General features: G+C 38.5%; 1 protein-coding gene across 6 annotated transcripts in view; it reads right to left on the reverse strand.

The window, feature by feature from the left end:
* LOC104602867 (putative triglyceride lipase) overlaps nt 1-18,527 on the reverse strand; it is a 171,590-nt gene that overhangs the window by 143,664 nt on the left and 9,399 nt on the right. For all 6 annotated transcript variants that reach the window (XR_016080435.1, XR_016080436.1, XR_016080437.1 and 3 more), the window contains exons 5-6: nt 7,780-7,849; nt 2,190-2,271 (exon numbers count right to left, since the gene is read on the reverse strand). Coding sequence is in view for 3 of the 6 variants with exons in the window: in XM_088894798.1 (XP_088750924.1) it covers nt 2,190-2,271; nt 7,780-7,849 (152 nt within the window). In the remaining 3 variants the exon portion in view is untranslated. The remainder of the gene's footprint in view (nt 1-2,189; nt 2,272-7,779; nt 7,850-18,527) is intronic.

Below are 18,527 nucleotides of genomic sequence, written 5' to 3' on the forward strand. Positions count from 1 at the left end.
ATCTTGAGCTGGGATCAGAAATCAATGGTGGGTATGATATCTTTGAATATATTGGTGGTGGTCTTGTATTTTTCTGGTGTTTTTTTCTTTCCTATACATTAGTAGGTGTGCGAGTCAGGCCAGATTAGATCAGGTTGAGGCCAACCCCAACCTGAGGTTGTGAACCCTCAATCCTAACACTTACCCAACCTGACATACTCAACCCTAAGAAATATATTTACCATATTTTTTATTAGTATTTGTTTGTCTGATGTTTTACTGGCTCTTTTAGTGCAAAAGTGAGAGAATAAATGTTTCAAATGATGGGAGCCTATAAGTTAATAGGGCGATCACAACTAAACAATAATAAACTTGTGGGCTAAGGACCAACAACTAATAAAAGAAAGAACATAACTAAGAAAAATAACACAAAACTAAGGCCCATAAAGCCCACAGCCCATTAATTACACTGTCAACAGATATATTGAAAATTTTTTAATAGCAGAAATACATTAGGAGAAATTTATATCCAGTAGAATTTCATTTCCCCAAGGAAAGTGAAATTTTGGAAGTTTTTGCTAAATTTGGGGAAATGCAAACCATTGGCATAATCTGGAAGCCAAGAGTTTTTGCGACAATAAATTGGTTATGGATGTATATGAAATACACCATGGACAGAATTGGGAGAATGCGTACAATCTTCTCTGAGAGAGCATCTATACATAAGAGAATTATATAGAGGTAAACACAAGAGAACTGTAGAGGAGATGGGCCGAATGGAGGTGTGCTTTGAATGCTTTAACAGTCCTCCCAAATAACAAAATAACTCAGCAAAGAACTGAGAAAACAACTTACAGTATCTCTGGTTTGAACTTCAAACCAGGCCGAACACTTTGCTCTCTGAGCTAGGTTCGAAATCCCCTTTTTCTGATTTCAAATCAGGCTGGAAAACTTGCTCTCTGATTCTTCCTGATCACCGAACCCTTCTCCAAGTGTATAGAAATTTGGGCACCCTCCAATGACCTCCAAGAACCAGGCGAATGACTGTAAACATTCAGCCCTAGAACCTCCTCATGCAGTTGGCTGAACTAGAACCACACGAGGGACACGCCAAGCAATGACCCGCTCTGATACCAAGTTGAAAACAGTTCACTTGATGTATGGAACTGTTTGAGATTAGATGCAAAACAGAAACTAAACAAACAAGAGAGGAAGAGAAGAGAGAGAGCTGGCGGCAATGAGTGTTAGAGAGTGAGAGTTTCGAACTTAACCTCACTCTAAACATTTTATTAAGGTGTTAATCTTTGATAAATTATAGAGAGTCCCTTGAGTGGGCAGAAAAATACAAAAAACAGAACATTACAGAGTATGGGCCCAGAATAAGGCCCATAACAAAGAGAAACATAACATAACATGAAATGACAGTCTATGGGCCATTCGGCCCATCTCCTCTACAAGAACTAGGGGGAAAATGGATCCGATCCGATCCGATCCTATTTTTGTCAGATTCGGATATCCCCATTTCAGTTTTTCGGATTGGATCGTATGATAGGATCCGATTAAAAATCGGATCAAATTTGGATCCCCCCATCTGATCTGAAAGGATCCGATCAAATATAATGTATATATATATGGTATTTATTTATTTATAAATATGTTATTTATATTGCATTTTTGTAAATTTTATATTATCTATTTTTTATAAAAAACATGTATATATATGATGAATCATGAAAATAGTTGAAAAAATACTTGTATTTTTTGTTTTTCTTTATTCAAACTGTTATATCTTCTTTTCTTTTCAATAATTTACTAATTTTTTAAAAATCAAATCAGATCGGATCTGATTCGGATATCCGACATCCTTGTTGGATTTGAATTTGAATCAATATTAGATTCAGATATACCCTAATTTGAATCCGATCCGATCTGTTTGCATACCTAAAGAGAACAACCACAAGCATGAGTAGTTGTTCCTTAAGGAGATAGTCATTCTTAAGGTGTCCTCAAACAAGAACCAACCTTGAATCAATAAATAAATGATTAACATGAAAATAGTTGTGCAATTTGTAACTTCTCTTGTCTAGAGTCAGCAACTCATATTCCTCACAAATTATAACTAGCCATGCATGTGGGTTGATGGGAAGGTGCCTGAATTTATGCTCTTTTATGGTTTTCAATCAACAAAATAAAATAGAATAGAATATTACCATCACAAAGGGACTCCAAGCTAATGCCAGCATTACCCATGCGTTTATGTGGGGTTACAAGGTTTGCATCCCAAGCTGCAACCTGAGTTGAAAGAACAATCAGAAATAAGCTTTGCAATAAACAATAAAGTTGGCTCACATCTCACATATGTCACAGCTGCACCAATTCACCCATTTATTAGTGTTGTAATATGTGTTACTAGTGACATAAGGGTACTCTAGTCCTTTCACCTCTTGTTATGTTCAATATTATAAAATATGGAGAGGGAAACAGCACGCTCACTTTTTGCCTTCCATTTGTTTGTCTTTTCCCTCTTCTTTCTCTCTTACACTTCTCCCTAGGTTGCTTTCATGGTATCAGAGCAGGAGATCTGATCAACTCCTTCCTTTTTTTTAACTTATTTTCCTGCTCATATGATCTAAAAGAGGAGACAAATCTTAATCCCCCCGGACTGACCGAAGGTAGAAGGTCCTTCTCTTCCTTATTTTTTTCCTCAGTTGTAACACCAAGGATATTCTTTATAGATATGAATAGAGAATTGGTAATGTAGAAAGGCTGTTTTTAGAAAGTTTTTAAATCTGTTTCAGTCGATGGTCTATACCAAGGCTTGTTGCGAGTGGGAGATCGTAGCAGTAGTAGTCTTGTGGTGCTGTTTGTGAATCAGCAGGGGATATGATGTCTCTGTATTTCTTTTGTTTGTGGGCCTGTATACAGATCAAAGCAGTGTTTTAAAAGGCATGTGAAGCGTACACCAGGAGGCACATCTCCAAGCGAGGCGCTCCCAAAACGCCCTGAGGCGTATGCCAGAGGCGTTGACACCTCTGAGGCATACGTCTCATGCACACCTCATATATAAAGGCTGAAAAAAAAAGAAAAAAGACAAAAAAAAGGAAAGTAAAGTAAAGGAAAAGAAAGGGAAGGGAAGAAAAGATAAGGGGAAAAAAAGTGGTCTGCCCCCAGCCCCTTCAGCTGGAAAGCACCCCCAGACCCCCCCCCCTCCCTTCAATGCAGCCCTTTTTTTTTGTGTGTTAGGGGGGGGGGGGGGGGTCTCTTCCTTCTTCCTCTTGACCCCCCTCCAAGCCTCCTTGTGTTCGGGAGGCTTACGCCTCTTACGTTCTGAACTATGCCTCACGCCTCTAGGTAGTGGAACACCTCGCATCATGCCTCCGCGTTTTAAGGCATTGGATCAAAGGGCTTGTTTTCAAGGCTACTCAAAGACTGTGTGGAAGTTTTTGCTTGAAGACTGATTTGAAACCCTTTGAAGAGTTATTCCTTCCAGTTATTAATGCTCTTTGGGCTGAGATAAATGGGTACAGACCTGACACATAAAGAAGAATTGATGAGATTTAGTGAGGAAGCCTAAGAAATTCCAGAAGAAGCCAGGGAAGAAGGTTAACTCAGCTAATGTGGCAGCTAGCACAGGGATCAAAGGGCTTGTTTTCAAGGCTACTCAAAGACTGTGTGGAAGTTTTTGCTTGAAGACTGATTTGAAACCCTTTGAAGAGTTATTCCTTCCAGTTATTAATGCTCTTTGGGCTGAGATAAATGGGTACAGACCTGACACATAAAGAAGAATTGATGAGATTTAGTGAGGAAGCCTAAGAAATTCCAGAAGAAGCCAGGGAAGAAGGTTAACTCAGCTAATGTGGCAGCTAGCACAGCTGTTCAAGATGACCAGCCTACTCACTCCAATACTATGACCGCTGAGACTCGCTCAATGGGTTCCGTACAGTTCGTTAGGATACTTCATCAACTGGAGAGTTCATCCATTGTCCCTTCCACTTCATATACCACCAACTCAGGTAACCAAGCCATTGCACTTCATTCTTCTGTTCCGAGTTGTTTGTATCCAGAGCTTGAAGAGAGAAGAAAGAAGAAGAGATATTCGTCTTTTTTTTTTTCATCAGCAAGAAGAAGAAGAAAAGATTTTGAAGAAGAAAGTGGCAGCAGCTTCTCACACTGTTGTCCAGGTCACATTAGGTTTTATATTAGGTTTAAAACAGTGAAAATTACACGTATACCCTTAACAGGACAGAACAAAAACCAACAAATGGACAACTTAATATAATAAGTCCAGACCCACAAATACAATATAAGACTGCAATACATTAAATAGATGGGTTGGGCCCAAAAAACTCTGCTCTTACAACACTCCCCCTCAAACAAATTATAGATACTTACCATGTTCATCTTGCCCAACCAGTGTTTTAAAAGCACAAGGGACATTTTGTTCCTCAGGCGCTAGGCACAAAACGAGGTGTGCACCTTTTCCAAACAAGATGCAAAAATGCAAAAAAAAGGTCAAAAAATGCAAAAAAATAGAAAATTAAAGATAATATTAATTAAAAATATAAACTTAAATTTTAAAATGAATGTTTAAAAAACTATTATCTCAAATTAAAATACATAAACATAACATGCAAAACATATTCAAAATGAAAATGTAAAAATAAAATCAAGCATAACATATAAAACATATTCAAACATGTAAAACATTCAGTCTCTTTATTCTTTTTCCAAATTGCATTATTTCAAACAGCTAATGAGATGTTTAACATTTTGCATTCCAGATTCTACAAGCAGCCTTTGTACCAAGCCCCTTGACACAAGCCCAAGCAAGTCCATGTTAAGGTTTTAAATTCTTATTTCATACGTAAAAGATTAATTTTGTGATTTTAATTATAGTTCTTTGTCTTTTAAAAAATGTATTGTATTAAGGAGATGAAAGAATAAATTATCATGGACTTGTTTGAGCTTGCCTCAGGAGGCTTGGTCAGAGGTTTGGGGACCAGCCCAGCCACTAGGCTTAAAAAAAGCAAAGCGTGCAAATTATGAAAAGACACACACCTGGTGAAAGTGCTGCACCTAGGCACACACCTTTTGAAAGTGCTGTACCTAGGGCCTAGGAAAAGTGCATACCTTGTGCCTTGCCTATGTGCCTAGGTGTGCCTTTTAAATCATTGTGCCCAACAACTCATGGAACCTAATTTTCGGCAGTCTTTAGTGAGCACATCAGCAAGTTGTCCTCCAAAGGGCATTTAAAGAACACAGGTGACCAAAGATGATCCTCTCTTGAACAAAGTGTGTATCAATCTCAATGTGTTTTGTTCTTTGAATTTTGATGAAGGAATTGGGTGTTTAAGTTGCTAGATCTCTCAAGCTCTATTGGGTGTTTAAGGAATTGGGTGTTTTGTTCGGTCGTGTTGAAACAAGGTCAATTGCTAAATTAATTGCTGCTTGATTGTCACAATAGAGCTTGAGAGGTCCAGCAACTTATTCACCCAATTCCTTCATCAAAATTCAAAGTCACAATAGTTCTGCAACACCATAGGCCATAGTTAAATATTCTACCTTGGCACTGGATTCAGCCACGACAATCTACTTCTTACTCCTTGTTACTAGATTCCCTCTAACAAAGGTACAATGCCCAGTTGTTGACTTCCTATCACCAGTAGAGCATCCCCAATTTACATAAGTATAGGTTTCAATTTCCATATTATCATTCTTTCTGAATAACAAACCTTTTCCTGGACATTCCATTATATATGATATATCTGAGTACTCTTTCAACAAATTTCATATGAAAAGCCTTGGAAGCATGCATAAATTGACTCACAACATGGACAATATATGCAATGTGTGGTCTGTAAGAGATAGAGAAGTTTATCCACAAGCTTTTGATACCTTTCTTTATCAGGATAGGCATCCTCATTTCCTTCATGAAGTCCATGGTTCAGCTCTATAGGAGTATCTAGCAGTCTACTCCCTAACTCCAATGATTCTTTTAGCAAGTCCAATGCAAACATTCTTTGACAAATGTATATCCCTTCACTAGACCTTGCCACTTCTATTCCAAGAAAACATCTCAGGGGACTCAGATCCTTGATCTCAAACTCTAAAGCCAAAGAAGTTCTCCAGCCTTTTGATTACCTCTGGATCATTTCTAGTGATTACCTATCAACATATACAACCAATGCAGTAAGTTTCTCTCCCTTCTTGTAAAACAAGGCATGACCCGCACTACTTTGAGTATATTCCAACCTTTCATTGTTTTGCACAGCCTTTCAAATCATGCCCTAGGAGACTAGGAGATTGTTTCTAACCATTCAAGGCTCTTCTCTTCAGCTTGCAAACTTTACCTTTGATGGCATATCCCAAAAGTGGATCCATAAAGGCTTTTTGCAAATCTCCATTGAGAAAAGCATTTTTCACATCAAGTTGATATAATTCCATGAGAAATTTGCAGCCAAGGATTATAGCACTCTTATAGAATTGAGTTTTACAATTGGGGCAACGGTCTCTTTATAACCTATACCCTCATTCTGTGTATACCTTTTTGCAACCAACTACAATCCCATCAGTTCTATGTTCCATAGTGTATACCCACTTACACCCTACAGTATTCTTCTCATTAGGTAAATCCACAAGCCCCCACCTCTTCGCTTTCAATAAATCCTCCATTTCCTCATCCATTACTTTCCTCCATTTAGGATCAGCCACAAGGGCCACAACCTTTGGACATCTAGGAGTAGCAACAAAAGACAAAACAAAAAAGGAGTAATAACTAACAAGTAACCAAAAATTTTATTAACATATGTGTAAGGATGTATGAAAGACCCTTTACATATTACTCAACATTGCTTTACAATACAAAACAATCTACACCCAGTGTTTTAAAAGCGCAAGGCACAAAAAAAAGCACAAGGGGAAATTTGTGCCCAAGGCGCAATGTGCAAGGCAAGGCATGCACCTTTTCGAAGCAAGACGCAAAAATACAAAAAATCAAAAAATGCAAAAAAAATTAAAATACATATATATATTAAACATAATATTAATAAAAATATAAACTTAAACTTTAAAATAAAAATTTCAAAAAAAACTATTATCTAAAATAAAAATACATAAACATAACATGTAAAGCGTATTGAAATAATTAAAAATAAAATCAAATATATAGAACATTTTCAAGGGGCTTGCCTTGAGGGGGCTTAGTCGGGGGGTCCAAGGCAAAGCCCCTAGCCTAGCCACTAGGTTCAAAAAACAACAAAGTGCAAAAAATAAAAAAATGCACACGCCTGGGCTGAAGCACAAGGCACACCAAGTGCACGCCTTTTGGAAGTGTTGTGCCTAGGGCCTAGGCGAGGCGGATACCTTAAAATGTGCCTCACCTGAGCACCTAGGCATGCCTTAGTCATCTTTTTCTATAAAAAAGGGCCATTGCCCAATGTTGGTTCCAGCTATTTAGGGTCCTGAGAGGGATGATCTGAATATGGACCTAACTTTCTATTTATTTATTTATTGCACAAAGTGATCAGAGAAACTAATTGTCCTTTTTATGAATGACAAATTATTAAATATTAGATGAAAGAAATTCACAAATACAGCAAACCAAGAAAAAAAACAGGTAGAAGACTTACAACCTAAAGTGAAAATCAACTATAAGTTATGTAATTTCCCTCCAACACTTAATCCAAACTGAATGAAAATTTTCTGATGGATAAAAATGAATCATAAGAAATTCAAAACAGGAAATTCAGAAACTAGATTCCAGATAGGAAAATTCAAAGTTCATTAATGATGGATTAAAACCTGAAGAATTTTGGTAGGGGGTTTCTTAATATTTAAAGTGAAATCTTCATTCCACGTAGGGTCTTTGGTCCTGTCAACATTGAATTGTTAATACAAAAATCAAAAGTAGAGTAGCACAAAACATAATGATTCTTCAACATAAATGCTTCTAAATTTGTTAGACATGTTTGAACCCATGAAAAATCTTTTGCAATGGCAGTGCCAACTACCAAATCAACCATGACCATAAATTATAAACAGTATGTTTCCTCATGGGAGCATCTCAAGGATATGTATCATTGCTGAGTTGTTTTCAGGATGCTACAAATAGTTAATTTAAACAGGTACTCCAGTGGTTGAGCCAATTATAATATATTCATAGATCCCACACACACACATACAACAGATGATAATGTCCACAAAAAGGAATAATGAAAAAAAAATTAAGATAAAACATCTTCAATTTAAAGGAGCATCTAAATGTAACATACTAGATGCTCTAGGTCATTTTTTATGGTTAAACTTGAGAGCAGAAAGACCAAAATGAATAATTATGCTCAGTGGTATCATGACATGAAAAAACCCGTACATTGAGTTATTTATCAGCAAACTAAAATAAAGAACAAACTATTATCAATCTTCTTTCTTTCAGGTCATACTTTCCAAACATTTTCTCCTGTATAAGTAAAGATATGCCTAATAATTCCATTCTGTTCCTTCCATTTTATATTCAATGATAACAAGATATCCTTCAGACATCAAGATTTAGTTGAACCTTGCATTTAGTTTGAAAATGTACCACGTTACAGTCATCAGGTTTATCCATTAAAACCAATACTGGAACTGTACTACTTGCTGTTGAGATTAAATAAGTTTATACTTAAATGTTACTAGGATTTTTTTTAATAAATAAAAGCTCATTAAGAATTCATTATCAAAAAAGAAGATAAAGACTGTTACAAGCATCCCAAGGGGAGGCGTGAGGTGCAACCTCACTCTTTAAAAGGAAAAAAAACAGCACAAAGATTACAATTGGCCCAATACAACCGATCCCTAATTACTCCTTGCTTGGCTAGAAAGTCAGCAAACGAATTAGCCTCCCCTCCCACCCATTGTATAGTCAAATTCATACATTGTGCTGCCCATTTGAATTTCTTCATTTCATTTCTATAGCATCATATCATTGAATCTAGATTTCTAAGGCCTAAGCCAACCCACCACCACCTTGGAGTCCCCTTCTATCACCAAACACTCCAAACCTATCTCTCTTGCAATCTGTACACCTTGTAGAACTGCATACAGTTCAGCCCTTAAAGAGTCTCCATTCCCCACCAGTCCTGAGTAGAGTGCTCTCAGATTCCCATCCTTGTCTCTTATTATTATTATTATTTTTTTATAGGAAACGGTAACTTTCATTAAAGAATTAAAAAGATTACAGAATTACCACCCACAAAATCGATGGAATTTCAAAACAAAAACTTACAAACAAGCCCAAAACAAAGCCTCCCTAGTAGATCCTTGCTTAGCTAAAGTGTCAGCCATTCCATTTGCTGACCTTCTTACCCATTCAAAATGCACCCCAATCTCCCTTGCTAAGCTAATAATCTCTCTTAGAGGCTGTCTAAGAGACCAAACTCCCAAGTTTCCAGATTGCATCCACCCTATTATCAGTTTGGAGTCTCCTTCCACTTCTAATTGTTGCATTCCCCAGTGTTTCGCCAGTCTCAAACCTTGAAGTAAGGCCATTACTTCTGGCCTTAATGAATCTCCCACCCCAATTGGGCCCGAGTAAAGGGCCAAGACTTTTCCTTCCTCATTTTTGAACACACCCCTGACTCCCGACTGACCTGGATTACCCAAGGAGCTTCCATCAAAGTTTAGCTTCACCCTAAACTGAGGCGGTGGTACCCAACTTTCTTGTACCACAAGGGAGGAAGGAGAGGATACAGCTATAGAACTCCAATTTCTAATTAAGTCAGCTGAGGAGAAGTCCTTGAAGAGATGATGTACTTTCAGCCAGTGCATAACCTTGATGGTGACAACCTCAACAAGTGCTTCCTTGGGTTTTTCTTGCCCTAGTAAGATCCTATTGTTTCTATCTTCCCAAATTGATCATAAGATGGCTGCTCTTGTTTTTATCCACATTACCCTACCCATTTTCCTTGGTTGTCAGAAGAAGCTAGAGTCAAAAAGGTTCAGCACACCCGAGGGGGGATTCCATCTACAACCAAACAAAGAAGAGAACAAATCGCACAAATAAGAAGCAAAAGGACAAGAAATCAAAAGATGAGTCACCATCTCACCATTTCTTAAGCAAAGGTAACAGATATATGGGGAAAGGCACCAATCAGGCCTTTTTCTTTGAAGTATATCCATAGTATTTATCTTTTGAAGAGCCACTTCCCAGCAAAAAGCCCTAACCTTTGGTAGCATAGGAGAATGCCAAACTTCTTTATCAGGAAAAGAGAAACACAATAGAAAGTCCTTGAAGAAGACTCTTTTCAAATTCTACTATCTGGGCATGAAAGATCCAGGAAAATTGAACTCAACACAATGAACAACTCGTCTGCAAAAGCCAATTCGGAATCCCTCAACCCTCTTCTCAAACCCAAATCCCAAGTCCCCTCAAACACACGAAGTGAGGAGATGGTTTTGAATTTATTTAGGGAAAGAGAATACATTACCGGGAATCTATCCTTAAGGGGGGTGTTCAAAAGCCAAAGGTCCTCCCAAAACAGAATTTTATTACCTGAACACACATCAAATCTGATGAAAGGCTAAAAGAAAGGCAAGATTCCAGCAATTGCTTTCCAATGGGAGAAATGAGAAGCCCTAAGGTCAACGCCAGCATCCCATCCATTAGCTGCCATCCTGTGAATACTTTCCACCACCAAGTGCCACAAATTGTCCTGATCCAAAGGAAATCTCCACAACCACTTTCCTAACAAAGCTACATTTCTTAATCTGATATTTGCCAATGCCTAGATCCCCCACCCCAACTTCCTTTTTCCTAGAAACTACTTCCGACTTCACTAAATGGTCCTTTTTCGAGTCACCCGGTTCCCATAGAATGTCTCTCATGAGCTTTTCTAACTTATTGGCAACCTTGGCAGGAAGCTTAAAGGTAGACAAAAAATACACCAGAAGGTTGGCCAAAGTGGACTTGATTAAAGTGATTCTACCCCCTAGTGAGATATAATTTCTCTTCCACCCTGCTAGCTTCTTAGTGACTTAGTGAATCTTTCCAAAATTGGGTACCAAAAGCTTTTTGTTCTAGGATTTCCCCCTAGGGGCAAACCTAAATATACCAGAGGCCAACCACTTATCTCGCAACCTAAAGCCCTAGCCACCAAATGCACTTCATCTTCCCGTAAATTCACCCCCGCTACATAACTCTCGTTCCAATTGACTTTCAGATTGGAGACTCTCTCAAAATGCATCTCCACCAATCTCAAATTATCCATCTCCTCAGTTTCCCCTTCACAAAAGAGAATGATATCATCTGCAAATTGTAGGTGAGTGACAATCACTTTTTGCCTCCCAACTCTCCAACCTTTTAGTAAATTTCTTGAATCAGCCCTAGAAATCAAGACACTTAGGACATCCACTACTAAGGTGAAGATGAAAGGTGACAAAGGGTCTGCTTGTCTAAGGCCCCTCTTTGCAGGAAAGAAGTCCCTTGCTACTCCATTCACTAACACTGAGAAGTGACAAGAGGTAATACAACCCTTCATCCAATTACACCATATCTCCCCAAAGCCTCTATTCCTCAACACTTCTAGCAAGAAATCCCAATCCACCAAATCATAAGCCTTTTCTAGGTCAAGTTTATAAATCAGACCATTTTCTCCTTTTTTTTTTGTAATCCACACATTCATTAGTTATTAAAATCTTATCGATAATTTGTCTCCCTCTCACAAAGGCCCCTTGGTTCGGTGAGATTAAGGAAGGGAGGACTTTCCTCAGTCTTAGTGCAAGAACTTTAGAAGTGATCTTATAGAGATAGGTCTAAAGTCCTTGGGCTAAACTGCAGGCACCTTCTTAGGGATCAAAACTATGAAAGTAGCATTTGCACCCGTGTTTATTTTTCCTCTTTCAAAGAACTCCAAGAAAACCTCCATAGAGAAAACTGCCTCTTTTATTTCTTGAACCTCAAACGGTCGTCTAGGGGTTCCAACAATTCCCTTTCTCCAACATGCCATTCAAAGTCGATTAGCGTCTCTCTTACTCTACTGGGGCTGTCATAAATGGAATTAAAATGCTCCACAAAAGCTTTTGCAATCTCTTCCTCTCTTGTCAGCACTGCCCCATTCCATTCCAAACTTTCAACAATGTTCTTCCACTTGCCAAACTATGGAAAAATCTTGTATTACCATCTCCTTCCTTCAACCACTTGCATCTTGATTTTTCTCTCCAGCTTATCTCTTCTTTTTTGAGAAATTCCTCCAAATCCTGTTTCAACTTCCATCTCTCTTCCCTTTCTTCAAGCCTCAATCCTCACTTTGCCTCAGCAGCATCAAGTTCTTGAATCCTTTAATAATAGCATCCTTTCTGCCTTCAATTCTACCAAACTCTCCTTTTAGATGTCCCTCCTTCAAGCTTTTTCTTAGATTTATCTTGTTCTTCCACTCTTTTCTTTTTTTGACTCTTCTTCCTATTTCTCCTCTTTGTTGTTTTTTCGCCTATCTTTACCCTTTCTCCCTCCCTTCCCCTACCTGGGAACTAGGAACTGGAGTGTCACCCTCCTGTTCAAAATTCTCCCCTAATTCGTCCTCTACCAAGAGTCTAAAGATCTGCAAGATTAATCCCCAAATCCTTTCCCCTTCATCCACAGTCTCTTATATGTTACTGGGGTTTTTTTCTTGTATTGAGTTGTTTATTTGTTGATGATTGATTGGTAACACATAGAGAATTTATTAGTTGTGACAAAGAATGATTTAACTTTGTGCCTGTTGGGATTTTATATCTTTTATAATAGTATATGCCACAGGCTTCTTGTAATTTCTTATTTTTATGTGGACTGATACAGCAAATCAGATATGGGAACAGACTAAATCAACCTATTCTGAACAGAGACATAATGCAAAAATGTTGCAGGCTGAATCCTCCACCTGTAAGCAAGGTGATCATAGATTCTCTGCTTACTATTCAGCCCTCACTTCAGTCTGGAAAGAATTAGATCACTGCCTAACAATTGAGTGGAAAAATGTATTTGCATTCTTGTCTCAAAAGAATACAAGAAATTGGTTTCACAGCAACGTGTTTTTGCATTCTTTATAGGACTAAATCTGGTGCATGAACCTCTCAGGGTTCAGATTTTGGGGAAGAGTTATCTTCCTTTAGTCCAGAAAGTTTATGCCATAATACAATTTGCGAAAAGCAGGAGTGTGATGACTACAACTAAGGGGGAGCAACAGATGTTTTGGCTGCAAATGATGGTAACAATTTAATGAAAAAGGGTAACTACAAGAAGGGGGATGACATGGACAAATTGTGGTGCACCCATTGCCAGCATTCCATACATGCATGTGAAACCTGTTGGGATCTTATTGGAAAGCCAAAGATGGCAACTATGTTAGACAGTTTTGTATGCCCTTAGCTTCAATCCGATTTGATGTACTTTTGACATTTAGTGTAAATAAATAAAGTGCATGTTTGATTCATGTTGTTTGGTATAATTCTGTGTAAGACCCTAAAACTGGACACTTATAGAGACTCGTGTTAGTTTTAAATGTTCACAACCATTGGATAAGTCTGGGGAGATTTATCCTGCCAAGGCTGATACTGGTGTGCCGCCAAGTGTTGGGATGGCCTGTCTCGGCCACCAGGGTAAGACCCAAGGCACATGCAGTATGGGATTACTTGAATCCTTGAACCGGACCAGATTTCCAGTATTGCCCTGGACCTTAGAGACAGATGGGCAAAACTGGAAAGTTACACCTGACCCCTAGACTCGATTATGACACTTCACTAGGTGTCGGATCGGGCTGTCTTTGATATGCCAATCAGTGAGATCCTTAGCGGGGATCAAAACCTGGGTATGTTGGGACAGTCTGAGAATTCATCTGAGTGGGTGATCATAGTGACAAGATCAGCCCCTTTGTCGGACAAAGGTAATGATCGGGAATACACTCTCTCTGATGGAAACCAAACTGCCGGTAGTTGATTTTAATCGTTGGAATTTTGTTTTGCAAAATTAATATATATATATATGTATATGTACGGTTTCGAAATGTTTGCAAATGGTTTTAATTCCCGGGATCCATGTGAGTGGAGAGTGCGGCATTGTTCCTTGCAGCCGAGGGAGACGTCCTCTCTTGTCGGGCAGTGCTTGATCATTAAGGGCTGAGAGGTTAAGTATAAGACCATTTAGGATAATACCTGATGGGATAATCTTGCACCTGCCCACAGTCCCTGGGTTTTTATAAGATGGCTTGGCCCAGGGACCACTTAATGTAAGTATTGGGCCCATAGGGTCCAAGTGATGGGCTCAGGGGTTTACTGAGTTTTTCAGTGAATTCGGCTGGGCCTTGTGATAAAGGCTGGGCCGAACCCATGTGGCTGGTGTGTAGATCAATGCTTGGGTCCCACACCATACAAAAAAGCCCAACTGGGCAGCAAATTGGAAACTAGTTAAGCACTGAACACTTAATGGGCCAAAAGCCCAATTCGAGCTGGGCTGATATGATCACCCATCTATGGGGCGGATCTGAGATTAATGTTAGCAAAAGGATAGAGCCTTTTAACCTTATCCACTATGGGAGACTAAATTCAAATCAGATTTGAATCAGGTAACCTCCTGATAAGAACAGGAGTAAGCTAACTTAATCTGCAGATAGGATTAAGATCATCCCCTATCCAAATACTGATTTGGATTGGGATAACTCCTAATTATGAGGTTTCTTAATCAAGAAGAAAGGAGGAAAAAACCCTAAGAGAGAAAAACATTAGATTTCGAACAAGGGGTTTTGAGAAAGCAAGAAAGCTCCCTGCGAATTGAGATCAGATCTCATTCACACTCCAGAGAGAAGAGAGGCAATTCAGCCATTTTCGTCCCAGGAGTTCTCCTCCAGCCGCCGCCATTCCTTCTTGCAAGATTCGATCTTTGAAGAAGAAAGAAGTCAACAAATCAGTTCTTGACATCAGTCTTGCAGAAAAGACTGAAAAGGATTCGGTGTTCAGAGTTTCCAGAGGATTCTTGCGAAGGATCCAGTGTGTAGGACGCACTCTGCTGGTTCCGTTCCACCCACAGCTGTGTCATCTTCAGCAGGAGCAGATCTTGGTGTCTTCTTTGGGCGTGAACACCAACTTTGGGAGATACTGCTTCTCCGGATCAGGTATATTCCTCCATTTTCTTTTTGGTTCAAATCTGGTTCGATTATGGTTCAAGTAGGATCCTTGAATATTGTATTCTAAATTTAGGGAATATGATTCCCAGTTGGAAGAAGGTAGGAAAATTTTTGAAATTCGCCCACCCATTCCGCAACCTTCTTGGCGTCCATTAGATGGATCCTACCATTCTTTCAAACTAAGAATCAGGAGTCAAATAAGATGCAAGGACAAAAGAAGTACAATGCAGCCAGTGATTCCCCATCTAACAACACTACTACTGGGAACACCCAAGAGCATCATACTAGTTCAGACCCTAAAGATGGCCTCATCAATTTGTTTCATGATCACCTAGAAACTTATGATAGGACCTTATGTCAAATGGATGGTGCGGCCAACACTCCCACTTCCTTTGTGTCTACATCAAGTAATGGTGCCTTTGCTTTCCATGTGTCCACCCTAGCGTCTGACTCCCCGTAGATTCTTGATTTAGGGGCTACCAATTGACCAGTAAGTACAATTTGTTTTATTCATATAACCTCCTATCTTGAAAGGATAAGGTGAGACTCACAAATGGATCTTTCTCTTCCATTGCTAGTCAAGGAGCAATCCTTCCACATGGCCTTGATCTCACCAACGTATTACATGCTCCAGAGCTTTCTCTTAATTTTCTATCTATATGTGGTATTACTTAGGCTTTGACTTGCAGTGTAACCTTCTTCCCTCATTCTTGTGTGTTTCAGGATCTAATCTCTGAGAAGATGATTGACAGAGGAAGCATGGTAGATGGACTTTACATCATTGAGAATAAAGTTGGTTGCATCAAAGTCAAGCAGTCAGTTGAGTTGGTCTAATAAGAGTCAAGTCTTTTATGGCATAATTGTCTTGGTCGCATATCTTTTGAGTTGTTGAAGTATTTATTTCCTGCCTTATTTAAGTCTCTTTTAGTGTCTAACTTTCAATGTCAACATGTCAACTGAACAAACATTGTAGAACATCATTTTTTTCAAGTAATAAAAGATCCGGTTTTCCTTTTCATATTCTATATTCTGATGTCGAGGGACTACTATTATATTGTCTATGCCTAAAGATATTTTTATCATTTTAATTGACAAATATTATCACTAGGATTTTTCCTATTTTCACTAGTGAAATAGAGTGTTGTTGCAAGGTCAAGTGCAGAAGCAAAATATAGGGCAATGGATCATGGTGTTGCAGAGTTGTTGTAGCTCAAAATACTCCTGACTAAACTAGGCATAAAAGTAACTTTTCCTATCAAACTGTTTTGTGACAACAAGGTTGCAATCAATATTGCAATTTTTTTTATCAGTAACTCATAAAAGAATCAATATTACAAATAATCCAGTACAGCGTGACAAAACTAAACACAGGTGGATAGACACTTCATACAGGAAGATTATCTCTGGTTAACTTTGTCTTCTTGGCAAGCTGGGCATGATAGATATCTATGCTCAGCCTAACGGGGAGTGATGTGATAGGTGATCAAATGTGTGGTCCCATTGGGTTGTTTATGTTTTAAGTTAAGGGTGTTAGTGGGCCTTAGTCAGCCATGCTATTTGCTTTCTTTGGTCATTACTAATCAGGGGCATTTTTATACAATTATGTAATTTTATTAAGCTAATATAAATATCTCGTTAGGGCCAACTAGAAGTTATTGCCGCCCATTCACTCTCTTTCTTTCTTCTCTCTGTTTTCTTCTTCTTGCAGGTTACGAAAATATGCCACAGGGGCACTATTGTAACTTTCTTCTTTTTTATGTCACTTGAGTATAAATAGTTAAAGGGGCGCTGCTAACCCGATATTTTTGCCTCTAAAATTTCTTTCTTCTCTTTGGTTCTCTTCTCCTCTCTTCCTCTTCTTCTCCCCTCCCTCCTTTATTATTTTTCTAGTGCAGAATAGTGCCAAGCACCCCTCTAGAAGGATAGCTCATGCTACCTATCCCACTTGTCCATCCCTCTAATGTGTATATTGAAACCCACTCCCTGGAGGTGTAATTCCTCAACATAACTGATATTTGTTTTACCCCTTCCCTTGCCAAGGCATCAATGCTCTAATTAGTTGATCTTGAATCCAGCTAAATGTGGTTCTTATCTTCCTAGCTAAGAATTTTACTGCCCTCATGAATATGTCTATATTTGTGAACCATCTCACCACCACCTTTGAATCCCCATCCACCAAAAAGTCATTGAAATTCAGGGGTGAATTGGTCTATTTGTTATGGTTTCAACCCAATATATAAATTGAGAAAGTGGCAGAAGATAGGAGTTAGAATTTTTCACCTTCTCATCTATCTCACTTTTTCTACTTTCACCATTCTGCTTTTCGTTTTATTAGTTTGAAGATGAAATGGTATCAAGACTTTCCAAAAAGATGCAGCATAATAAATTATAAGTTTGATTTAGGGTGAAACTTAAGTACAAACTCTAATAAGTAACCTCATACAACTTGTTTGAAATGGTAGAAAACTGATCTGCTTCATTCCATTGCCAATCGGCATATTTATACAATAAGCTGCTGCAATAAATAGCAAAAAAACTTTCCAAGTCAATCCCTATAATTAAGGGACTAATCAATCCCTATAATTAAGGGACTAACCATTTTAATACCCATATTTAAGGGATTATATTTTCCACAATCCTAGGAATACATATTCACATAACTCTATTTTTACACAATTACCAAATATAAATGCTAACTACCAAATATACATCTATACCAGTAATCCCATGTTTTCCAATAAAGTGTCGGTCAATTTCGATGTGCTTCGTCCAGTCATGTTGAACAGGATTGTGAGCAATATTGATGGCTAACTTGTTGTCACAATATAGTTTCATAGGCTCTTCTCGTGGAATCTTCAGGTCTTCTAAAATTATCTTCAACCAGAGTAATTCACACACTCCTTGTGCCATAGCCCTGAATTCTACCTATGCACTTGACCGAGCCATTACATTTTGCTTCTTACTCCTCCAAGTAATTAAGTTTCCTCCCAAGAAGGTACAGTAACCAGAAGTGGACCGTCTATCTACTGGAGATCCTGCATAATCCGCATCTGTATATGCTTCAAGAGTCAGTATCCCATTTCTTCTGAATAAAATTCCTTTCCCTGGATTGGCTTTCAAATAGTGCAGAATTCAATGAGCAGCCTGCAGATGAACTTCTTTAGGATTATGCATAAACTGACTTATTACACTTACAACGTATGCAATATCTAGCTGTGTATGTGCAAGATAAATGAGTTTTCCAACCAGTCTTTGGAACATCTCCTTGTCTACACTTGCATTCTCGCTGGCTTCTCCAAGTTTATGATTGGGATCTATAGGCGTGGAAGCTGGTTTACATGCCATATTTCTTGTTTCTCTCAAAAGATCAACAACATACTTTTGTTGAGAGATAAAGATGCCTTGTTTAGAATGTGCAAC

Source organism: Nelumbo nucifera, chromosome 1 (assembly GCF_055504915.1).
Source record: "Nelumbo nucifera cultivar China Antique chromosome 1, China Antique-T2T, whole genome shotgun sequence".
Lineage (NCBI taxonomy): Eukaryota > Viridiplantae > Streptophyta > Magnoliopsida > Proteales > Nelumbonaceae > Nelumbo > Nelumbo nucifera.